A 12269-nucleotide genomic window follows, 5' to 3' on the forward strand; every position below is an offset into this window, starting at 1 on the left:
AACTTCTGGCTTTCAGATATAGGTATACAAAGCCCCCTATATATATTTAGTGTTGTGATTAATAATATGCATTTACATATTTTGACTTGCAATATCTATTTAATGAGCTATATGCAACAGAAAAGTAAAACTTGATAAGTTAGTTTTGTAACAAGAGACAATACTGAAATATTGATTTCAGAATTTTTATGTACATTGTTATTTCCCTAATTACTTTCTCAGATGCCAGAATAAGATTTAGATTTTTTTTTCGTATTACTTTATTTCAAGTCAGAATCTTATGTGCACTTAAATTAATGTGCTCTGATGATGACGTCATGGTTTTGTAAGCTTCTAATAGGTTAGTTTACAATTTTACAGTTAAATGAAAGAACCAATTCACCACTTCCTTGTGTGACATCATGGGAAAAAATAAGAAGCCAAGATATTAAAATGCAAATAAGTCAAATGTACCTTCAGATTTCTGAAAGAGCTGCAGTTATTTATTCAAGCAATTATCTGCTCCAAATCTCTTCCAGCCATGATAATCTTCAAGAAAACTGGTAATCGGTCCCACAAACAAATGCAAAAGACCTTAGGAAAATGATGGTTGGAGCTGGACATGTCATTCCACATTAAAACAAATGCTGTTCTTGGACCAGTTTAAAAGTTTGATTTATCCCCCTTTGGTTTGGCCACCTGTTCTTAGACCTTCACATGTTGTCAAAGTCGTGTTTATGCTTCCACAGTCCTATACTTTTTGACATTTTATTTCAGCTTTGTTTAAAATAATCTAATTTGTGTTTGAAGTTTAAGAGTTTAAAGATAATAAGCATGTTATTAATAACATTGAGAGAGTGGAGGGGCTAGATTTTTGTTCTAAATGTGAAATCATAGAATGAAATGCACTAAGCTCTATATGTCCTTATGTTGTTTCTGTATTTGACATTGAACACATATATACATTAGCTTAATAATGCGTGTCATATGTTTCTTGAAAACGTATGTCAGAAAATCAAGACCTGATCAACCAAAGCAGATTCGTGCATCTTTCTTGTGGGTGGCCACTGAAATGATGGCTGCCAGTCCTTTATCACCTTGACTCTACATGTTGCAGCAATTTTATTTTTTAGTTTGCATTCAACATCCTGTTTAGATCAACAGCTTGTGTCTGTTGAAGCCTAGTGTGATGAAGGAGCTCAAGTAGAGCTGCTGCCACTGAGGTGGTCCAAAAATCTGATCCCACTTGCAGAAACTGTTGCTGGGACTCGTTTTCACTTCTGAGCTACAGTGTCAGAAAGAGAAGTCAGAGATTTTGTGTCATTGAACGGTTGAAGAATGAATGGACAAATGTTGCACCAATCACCCTGAATCATCCAATCTAAACTATGGACATGTTTCAATTTCAGTGGGATTGATTTAGCTAGTTTAGTTTGATGTGGAGAAGAAGAGGCTTTACTTTGGTTTCCCTCCAGATGATGGAACGCCTCACCCTTTCTCTGAGGCCAAGTCCAGCCATCCTGTGAAGGAAGATCATTTTACTCAGCTCTACCCATCGGTTTAGTAATTTATTAATGGAGATTTTAGATTTCCCAAGAAACCAAAGTTTCATTTTCAGCCTAATTGACACATTGAATCTTTTTTATTCAATCACAGATTGTAAACCATGCGCCTTCTTTTCTAACTAAACAGTCTTGTTACCATTACTAATCTACAACACATAGGGCCGTGTTAGATGGAAGAACAGGAGTAAATTTTTGCCTGAGACTCAGAAAGTTTGAGATTAGTCTCTGAAATTTTTAAGAAAATGCTTGAAATTTTCTGAGTTTCAAAAGTCAAACATGTTTGGCTTTTGAAAATCCAAGTTTCTCCCAAGTTTCAGAATTATATTCTTGCACATTTTTAACTGTTTTTAACATTTCCTCTTCTTTTCTAGAACATTTCTTTGTTTAATCTTGTTTGGTGGAAATTTACTCTCCCTTTCTCCCAATGGTTGTCCATCATTGTACTGATCTGATCTCTGTCCTCCCAAAGAAATAATCCATCCATCCATCCATCCATCCATCCATCCATCCATCCATCCATCCATCCATCCATCCATCCATCCATCCATCCATCCATCCATCCATCCATCCATCCATCCATCCATCCGTCTCATTATTTTTCTTTGCTAAAACTGTGATTTTAACAATTAGTTGAATAATTTTTTTTTTTTTTTTTTTACAAAAGTTTTGCTTGTTTCAGTTGCTTTTCATCCTTAGGTACAAATAAACTGAGTTGCATCTTTGCTATGCAATAAAAATGCATATTATTCTGCTGCGGTTGTTTAAGGAATGAGAAGCTCCTGTTACTGATACTATTTTTGGCAAAGTTCAGTATATTATTGTTATGAAACTGATCTTTCTCAGTGGTCATGTCGCAGCAAAATATAAGGCAGGGAATGAAGGCAAAAACATGGCATTGAGAAGACAGAGAGACTGATTGGTTGTCAAAGCAAGAGGCTTCTCCAAACTCAACATGCTGTTTCACAATGCAAATTTAAGCACCGTGCTCTTATAAATCAGCAGGCTGGAGATAACATTTAAGTTGTTTCTGACACACAAGGCAGGCTGCCTGAGTCTGCTGTCGTGTTTGTGTGCGTCTGGCCTCTTTAAAGTGAAGCCCATCAGAAGCTCAGACAGGGAGGAAAAGTGAGTCTTCAAAGAAATAATTAGGACCCACCCAGCAGCTTTTAACTGAGTGTCAGATGCTGCACGCTGGAAGCACCACAGGGCTGGCTGAGGTGTGAGTGTGTGAAGAAGAGACGGTTACAGGGAGGCTCAAAGGAAACTGGCTCTGTGATGTAGAGAGAAGAAAATGAAAGCTTATGTTTTAAGAAGAAAGAGACAATGTGAAGAAAGAAAACATAAGAAAAGCACCATGGCGTATGGCAAATGGGTAAGGTTTGGTTATAGAAATATTAACCACTAGATGGCAACAGAGAAAGGTTGGGGGATTTGACCTGATCTGACCACAAGCTTCTCACATGCTATGTAGCAAGAAAACTTTCACACATGGTCACATAAATGTGGAGTGATGAAAGAAGAGTGACACTAAATCCATGCTTGTGGATTTTAGGGTTAGTGGCATAAATGTGTAAATATGTGTTGCAGAAAAACACTTGTCTCTTTACAGAAAGTCAAACAGTTATCTGGTTTAAAGGGAGATTTCGCAATTATTTAAAAGATGACTAAACTTTCCAAGATAAAGCATCCAAAAAGAGAAGAAAAACCATAATAAGAATTGGAGTTTCACATTTTACTTCCATTTGGTCCCAACTGCTTTTAAAACATTTTTAGTAATACATTAATGTTTTTCAGTGTCTGGAAAATGAGCCCTTTGAAACTCCTTTTGATTGCTAAGCCACATTTGACGAGCACTGACGGATTATCTAGCAACCCCAGCTGAACTCCAGGACAACTGGTTAGCTGATTTTACCATTGCAGGCGCTGCACAATGGCTGCTGTATAATGAGAAAGACGAGTGCGTTGTTTACTTATCATTCACCAACCACTTGCTGCATGCTGTGTTTCAAAGATGTACAGTTCTATAATTGCACTTCTGTCTGGAACCATTTTCACATGCGAGTGTAAATGCTGAGTTCAGCCATTAGTAGCTTATTTAGAGTAAAAGTGATGAGAATCTCACTAAAATCTCATGATCCAAGAATGATTTTGTGCAGAAAGTCTGATAAATGTGTTCTGTTGCTCATAGTAGACATTTCCTAAGCTGTTCAAGGAAGCACATTTAAAGGAAATTACATTTGAGAAGTGGAAATTTTAAGACTATAGATTATTAGGGAATGTTCCTTTTTGGGTTGTCTCAACCATGTGGGAATGACCTGAGGTCATGACACTTTGTAATGTTTCTACTGCCTGCAGACGGGAGCTGGAGCTCTGAGGCGAAAGCCCCCTGCAGCCGGTGGGACACAGTAGGGGGGAGAAGTTGGACCGGCTCTTTAAACATTGGAACCTGAGTTTAAATTGAATTTCTAGTCATGGGTTCTGGCATCAGAAAAGTCCACAGTGTAAGGGAAGCACTTTCCCACAAAGAGTGAACATAAAGCTCAGAGTTGACTCATCCAACACAAACTTGGCTGCTACATTTTAAATAAAAGCTTCATGTGAACTCACAGTCTGCAGACAGCTGCCACTAGGGCATCATTTGTCATTTTATATTAGAGTAAAGAATAAATGGAAGGCTCTTTAATAAGATTTAAAAACTAAACAAAAACATGAAATGTAGTTTTAAAATTAGTTTCTTTAGATGGAGATAGGAAGTATGACTGTGAAAGGATGACGTCAATGCACTTAAAGACTAATATTTGCCAGAGAACAATAAAAATGCACAAAAATACATAAAAATTGCTATAAAGCAGGAACTCTCTCTGTGCTGTACATTCATATTTAATAAACATGCACCTTCCTGTCTATTAAATATAACTGCATAAATCTATTTAACACAGAAATAAATGCTTTTGCGTTTGACCGGCTGACTTCATGTTGCTATTTCAATGGAAATTCTGCAAACACTTCAAAAACATATTTGTAGCTTTCTCATGTATTATATTTGTGCTTTTGGACAGTTTCCACATTGTAAACTAATTCCACTTCAGGACAAATGTTAGTTATCTCAATTAGTTGAGTAATATGTCTGAGTGAACATCCTCAGTCAGACAGTGTTGGGTGGAGCAATGCAATAAAAACAAATTGCATCATTTCACTGTTCACAGTTTACATCCCTGTAAGTGGGAAAACTGAAGATATTCAAGATGTTTATAGAGCTTTTTATGAATGACCTCTTATTTTCACAACACACACCACCACCCTGGAAAGTGGATGTAAAGTGTAAATGAGCTTCGCAGAAGCTTAGAGTGTGTAACACTGCTGATTTTTCTGCTTCTGTCAGAGGGCGATGTTTTCAAATTAATGTAGAACCTGTGGGATCTATCATACTGTGGCCTTTACAAGCTTTTTGCAGGAGCGCGGCCCCAGACTTAATCTTTTGGCCCGTCTCCCTGCAGTCGGACAGAAGCCACGTATTTGCAGGAAAGGACGGTTCACAGGAAGGAAGCCAGGAATGCTTTTCTTTCAGGTTTCATGGGCCCAGAGGTCATGAAAGTCATACAGCACATAACTGACTTTTTAAAACCTCAGCTCAAGTAAGAAAAAGAAAAACAGTTAAATTGCTGCAGAGGGGAAGGGAGAGGGGGTTTCCCTCTGTGATTTTGAGAAAGCTCAGTTTTCAGATCGTTACCTCCAGCTCTGGACCGAGACTGGAAAGTGGGCAAAGTGTCTCACAAGCAATGTCCTCCTTCCCTTGAATGAACAGGGAAAACGTGTTCAGACGGTTGATCCATTCAGGGCCATGATAATAATTTAAGAACTAGTGATTTGATGAGCTGAAAAATTCCTTCAGATGATAACCTCACTTTTGCAAATCTCTCAGGAATATAACCGCAAAGCAGTAAAAAAGAACTGAGTCGACAACATGTAAAATATCAAATAAATCGACCTGGAAAGGCACACCCTTACCTCAGGCTGTATTTAAGGCTGCAACAGATTGAACTGTGAACTTTAGCTTCCTTTAACGCCTTCACAGCTGCATCCAATCAGGCAATTAGCATGCTCAAGTCGAAGAATCACCCAAACATTTCTACTGTCCCTGACGGGGCCAGCAGTGATTCACAACAGTTGGAAGGTCAGAAAGTAATAGAGGAAATTTATCTTCACATATGATAAAACCTTATGGACAGTGTGTCCTACAAGGAACAGGAAGTCAGGATAAATGTCTGAGAAGCAGACATTTAAACCACCCAGCTGGTTTGAACCAGTCTGATCTAAAGACTCTGCGCCATCTGACGATGAATTATTTTATTGTTTTTTTTTATTTTTATTGACCGGCTCTGTATTTAAAATTTATGTCCAGAGATAATCTGCATTCATACGTCCGACAATTAAATTATGAGACTTTAGTTTTTATAGCTTTGAAAGTGATAAGGAGAGACACACAAAGCAATAAGATGTTGCAACAAAACCCACAGAAATGTGGAACAAAACACTTTGTAAAAAGAGAGAGAAAGGAAGAGAGGACGGATGGTTGTGTGGATGGATGGATGGACAGACGGACAGAATTAATTTTCAAAGAATGCGGTAAGGAATAAAGACTGAAAATGAAAATATTCCATTTTGATTATATTTTTGAAGTTCCAAATCTTCCCAAGGTGCAAAGGAAAAACATGTATATTTCTAATATTTCTATAAAATTCATCAATAAGAAGGGCAACGAAGAGCAGATGATATCATACAAGTCTTTTCAATACGAAGAAATAACCTTAAAAAGAAAACAAAAAAGTGTTTTTATGTAAATATGAATTTATCTTTGAGCATGGATTAAATTGGATCCTGGACAAAATGTGTCTCACTCCACTCTACAGAAGCTGCCTTCTAAATGTCCTAATTTGGTAAATATAACTTGATAAATACTTAGATAAAAGGGATTCCTAAACCAATATCTAACAGATCAGCCTAATCAAATGAAACATTAGGTAGGAATGATGACATCATAGAGAAAATATTTTAATGCACAAAGATAAAAGTGTTGATGCTGTTCAATGAAATAAAAGCATAACTTTGTGCTACTGAGAAAACTATGTAATTTTCTTGAAACATGGGATCAGCATCATTCAAACAAACAAGAAAGGACGAATCTATTCATCTTTTAAAATTAAAAACTCCTGAACCTGCATCAAATCTGGAGCAAGAGAAGTACAATGCCACAATTATCTAATCCATCATGTTTACACCTTAAACCCGGTGAGATGAGGATAAGCTGTGAAATAAAACCCAGAGAATGACATGTGCGCCTCTAAATCCAACCGCTGCTTATCCAGACCGCTGCTGAGGATCTGCAGCTTTCTGATTGTTGACATCTTGTTTGATGTTCTCGTAACAGCTGGGTGTGTGCAGCCTGGTCTCAAAGTTGAGGTGATTTACTGGACACAAGTGTGACACCTGGGAGAAGTTGGAGAATCTAAAAGACAAACATTCAAAACAGACATCAAAGACAAAACAAGAGGAAGAAATTGAAGCAATCAAAAATCATAAAGAAGTAAATTGAGTAAAAAAAAAAATCAACCCCGAATGTTTAATCTTTTAAGCTACTTCAATATTTTTGCAGTAAACAAGACTTCACTGAGAATATCCTCAGTCAGTGGGCAGAGCAGAAAACGTTAAAAAAAGATTTTGTAACATGTCCAAGGAAGGAACCATGATGTCCTCCTTCCCAGAGGAAGTGTTTAGCCCACTTCAATTGAACTTTAGTTTGTTTGACTAGAAAGTTTGACGAGGTGTGAATACGTAATTGAACTCTGATGCAAACCAAAAAGTGAACTCTGGTCCTCCTACAAACCCCGGTCTCGGTTTGGTTGAAGTGAGTTCTGGTGCGGTTCGAATGCATGTGAATGCCAAGAGAACGAGAGACTGCTCCAAAAGGAGGAAGTGGACAACAGCACAGGGCATTCTGGGTAAAAAGAACAAAACCAATATGTGAGTCTATTGCTAGTGGGAGAAATGCCTAGAGTTTTTTTCCCCAAAGACATAAAAGAAACTGATTAAACCTAATTAAACTTAATTTTTGTGTACATTTTGTGAGGAAGGAAGATGTGCTCAGTGTCTTCTTCACTGAGTACATTTTCACAGAAGTTTTTGGGATGTTTCCTTCAGTAGTTCTTATGGCAGTGCTACCACAGGCGAGGGTGGGACCAGATTGCTAAAAGGGTTTGGTTTGTTTGACGCAGTGTGAAAGTGAACCACACCAGCAATTGAACCAAGTTTACCAGACGATCAGTTGTGAAAACACCCAAGGCGAAATCCAGCCTCCCTTCAGCAGAAGCTCATATCAGCCTCCTGTGTCTCATCGTTTTGGTCTTGATCCATATTCCATGAACAGACAAGAGTTTGTTTTTTGGTTCTTAATGCAACTGAAGCAAAACAATAGAAAGTTGGATTTGTGCCTCAACAGACCAGAACTGTAACAAATGACAGAAAACCCAATCCATCCATCTTTATACATGTCCATCACACTTAACACTACGACACTTGAATGCCTCTTATCGATTCAGGGTTGAAGGAGCCATACTTATTTTATTAAAACTTTTACTTTAGGATGTTTTACTCAAACCAGCATTGATTTTTTTTTTGCATGAAATCCATAAACTACAAAAGACATTCAAGAGACAGTCTGAGAGAAATGTGGGGATTTTAAGATAAACTTAATTGAGTAAATTATTTACACAAAATTGGAATAGGTGCATTTGAGTGATTGTCCAAACTTCTACTAAGGTAGATTTCTACCTTAAAAACCAGATGTTTTTGAATAATTTTAAGCTTGAATAACTTTCAGCTGGACTGAAAGTTATTCAGTTCTGCTGATGAACTAAGATTTCTGAAAAACAGCTTGAAGGATGAAAGATTTGTTTGGATTTGTCTTATGAGACAGACCTTTAAAAAAGTTCCACATCCAAGAATATGTTTCTGTCAGTGAAGAAAGATCTAAAGAGAGCTGAAATATGTATATAAAAAACAAAAAAACAAAGGTGGCAGTTTTGTGAAGGTTGATGGATAGAGTGGTGCAGAAAGAAAGGAAGCAAATGTATAAAGTTAACAAAGAAGATAACAGAAGTCATCAGAAAGCAATTTTTAAGGTTGTGGAGAGGAAATGAAAATCTAAAGTTTAAAAAACTGTCAAAACAAGAAGTGGACTGGAAACGAAAGATGAAAAGAAAGCAGAAAATCCAAAAGGAACAAAATAACAAGAAAAAAACAACAGAACTTAAGGGTATGAGATGAATGAAAATGGAAGAAATTTAGCAGCATTGAACACAGTGAAGAAAGTGTTTTGTTTGATGGTGAGATAATGTGGGCTGAGACTGAAATAAAAACATTTACCAAAAAAGAGAAAGAAAAACAAAAATTAGGGGAGCGTAACTTCATCTGCAGGGCTCTTCAATGCTCACCCACTGTTGGCGGCTGCCAAATTAAACAGCAATGACTTTGTTTTAGCACCCTTACCCGACCTGTTGCTGATCCTGCTTTTAGAGTCAAAAAGAAAATAAGTGACATTAAAAATCTGCAAAAAGCCGTGTTCATCGAGATGGCTAAAAATATTCTCAGAAGAGTTGCTTGAATAAAAAGTTTCCGCTGCCAATGAGAGAAGATGGAAAACTGGGAAATGAAACATTTGCTTCAGTAAAAAGGTCAGATCCAAAATGAACTCCTGACATAAATTTAAATACCAAACTTTTCTTTACTGAATCATGAAACATGACACAAGATGAGGTTGAAGGCTAAACAGATAATTTATCAAGTTAATAAAGTAACTCCATCTTGTTTCGCCAACATACAAAATAAAAAAAATCACTGTTGTTCTCTACTATGTGTTTCAGTTGTATTCAACACCAAATATTGTAGCAGGCATAAAAAAGCAGAAAATCATTCTCAGACTTCAATAGATCTCTAAATATCTATCAGCTCATAATCAAAAATATTCAGACCACAATGTGGCTGATTTTTAACAGTTATATCCCATTTTCATTCAAAGTGAACTGCTCCACATTTAAGCATTTGCAAAAATTCAGAAATATACTGTACTTACAGGTCTTGAACCAGTGCAGTAGGAGGCCAAGTGGAAATTACTGCTCAGAGTTAATATATATTTAAGATGTACTTCAATGTGGATGACGCTTTAACTGGCAAAAGATGAAAACTTACCAGTTCAATAAAAGTAATTTACTCCCCAGCAGCAGAACAAAAGGAGGAATATCGCACAATCACAACCACAATTAGAGGGCAGTAACTGCCTAAAGTAAGACACTTTTATTACTAAAGAATCATAAATAAGTTTACTTTATTCTCATGTTTGGGAATTTTAACTACAGGCTTCACAGTTAGCAAAGATTTTACAGAAATGTCTCCTGGGATAAACAATGGCTATAAAAGCAGACTCAAAAGAGGAGCCTGATGGATGTGAACCAAAACCGTTCAAACATTTCAACATATGATATGAAAATGTAACTTATAGTGCATAGTATCCAGTAGATACTTTTACAAAATCACCAAGATTTCTAACAGTCTTTCTTGGCAAAGATGAGATGGCGCTATTTCAACTTTTACACTTAAATATGTATGAAATAATCAAATAATCTACTTTAAAAAAAATGGAGGGAAACTATATTCAAACTGGAGGGCATGGGGTTTTTGCTCAGACAACAGAGGCTGAGACCAACATTTCAAACAACCATCTGTTTCACAATACAAGCTAAAAATAAAAATAAGTGTCCCGGACAAGAAAACAGCCTAAATTGGACCCACAGACAAGCTTAATGTGGACTTAGAGAGTAACGCAGAGCTGCTGGCACAGCAACTATGGCAGGAGTCTACAAATGTTAATTCTGGCAGAAATACACCAAAAATTCTTAAAATCTACGGTCTGTAGATGACAAAAATGTACAAATGTGCATGTGAGCATGCATCAAAATGGAAAAAACAAGTTGTTTTTTCAAAACTTGCATCCAAGGATGTGCGGACATGCAGACATAATTAGATTGTCTTTATTTCATACTAATAATGTGAAAATTATTACCAAAAAGACAAGATACAATTGTCTTTTGTGAAAGTTGTTTCTTAAATGTAGTGTTTGAATCCGTTAAGGAAACTTTCAAGCTATGAATGTCTAATAGGCTCTGACATAATATCATAATAATATCAGCAAAGTTTTGTTATACTAATCTGAGCTTTTTTTCCACAAGACTTACAACACAGCAATTTTTGCTTCTAAAAAATGTCTAGTTTTCTCATTTCACTCCTCTTTATTTTCTTCAAACTGACATTAACGAAGTTGTATAAATCACTGATGAGCAAAGGTTGGAACTCCAAGGGAACAAGTACGTGTCCATACGCCACCGCCCGTCCTTCTTGAGTGACCCAAACTTTAAAAAGCGGTGAAGGTCAGGCGGGGGTGGCTGCAGCAGCGGCGGCTGTGGGATGTAGCCTTGATTTACCCGGAAGCAGCAGGGCGGCTGGACGAGCCAGGCGATTTTTATTCCTGGAGGAAAGGCGGCGAAGGCTCCGGTGAACCCTCGAAGTGTGTGTGGGTGTGAGCTGGTTTGGGGCCCTCGCTGAAATTAGTGCTGCGGGTTCAAATGCTGCTGAGGCAAGACGAAGACAACGAGGAGGAGGAGGAGTTTGCGTTCATCCTCACTCCTCGTCGACTCCGAGCTCACCACAGTTGGAAAACACACTCGCTGAACGGCTATATGTTGTGGATTCAGCAGAAGAGCAGCGGATCAGCGCGGTTGTGTAAAAACATCTGGGAGGAAATGGTTTGCCACTGAGAAATGTAACCCTAACAGAGAATATTTACAACTAAATACATATGTAAACCGTATAAATGGACATATTTCTGTTACATTACCCTGCTTATGTTGACATGTAAACAGAATATGTGTGGAAGATGAACTTTATATTTTTAAATGCATATAAAGAAAACATATTGCATTGCTTCCATCAGCCCTCTCCAGCTTCTGGGTCTTTCTTCTTCTCTTTTACTTTTAAAGACGACTTCCTGGACACTTTCTTGTCCCCAGACTCCGTTCCTTCTTTCTCTTTGTCCTTCTCCTTCTTCTCTTTTTTTTCCTTGGAAGAAGATGACTCTTTCTTCTTTATGTCATCCTTGGGCTCTTTGGGCTCCTTGCTGGACTCCTTCTTTGACTCTTTTTTGTCTTTTGATGACTCCTTTTTCTCCCTTTTCACCTCCTTAATTGTCTCCTCTGGAGCTCCTGTTTCCTCCTTCACATCCGCCTCAGATGGCTCTTTGGAAACTTCTTTCTTCTCTTTTTCTAAATCAGGAAAAACAAGACATACAAAGAAGGCAGTTATTTTTTGATTATGAGGAAAATACAGGTTTCGCTTGAAAAGGAAGGAGGGAAATGAAACTGCAAAAGAACTAAATCCTACTAAGTATTTTCAGACTAGTTTCTGAAATGAGATCAAACTTACAAGTAACTTTTCAGCAAGATGTAGGAGCTTGTTTTAAGTCAATAATTGGTTAATGTCAATGGAGAACTACTAGTTCTATAGGTAAATTACTTCACCTACAATATGGGAAATGGGTCTTGTAACATGGCAAATGTTTTTGAGAGATATCCCAAAATTTGTGTCAAAGAGCAATTCTGGGCAGAGAATTGATTAATG

The 12269-nt window shown here is 37.3% G+C and overlaps 1 protein-coding gene across 2 annotated transcripts in view; it reads right to left on the minus strand.

Annotated features, from left to right (window-relative positions):
- Positions 1–9907: 9907 nt before the first annotated feature.
- Positions 9908–12269, minus strand: part of bbs9 (Bardet-Biedl syndrome 9) — a 143845-nt gene continuing 141483 nt past the window's right edge. For both annotated transcript variants that reach the window (XM_055047276.1, XM_055047275.1), the window contains one exon: positions 9908–11914. In XM_055047276.1, the coding sequence (XP_054903251.1) occupies positions 11583–11914 (332 nt within the window). In that variant the 3' untranslated portion in view covers positions 9908–11582. The remainder of the gene's footprint in view (positions 11915–12269) is intronic.

This window comes from Poeciliopsis prolifica, unplaced genomic scaffold, assembly GCF_027474105.1.
Source record: "Poeciliopsis prolifica strain line A6 unplaced genomic scaffold, Auburn_PproV2 SCAFFOLD025, whole genome shotgun sequence".
Taxonomy (NCBI): domain Eukaryota; kingdom Metazoa; phylum Chordata; class Actinopteri; order Cyprinodontiformes; family Poeciliidae; genus Poeciliopsis; species Poeciliopsis prolifica.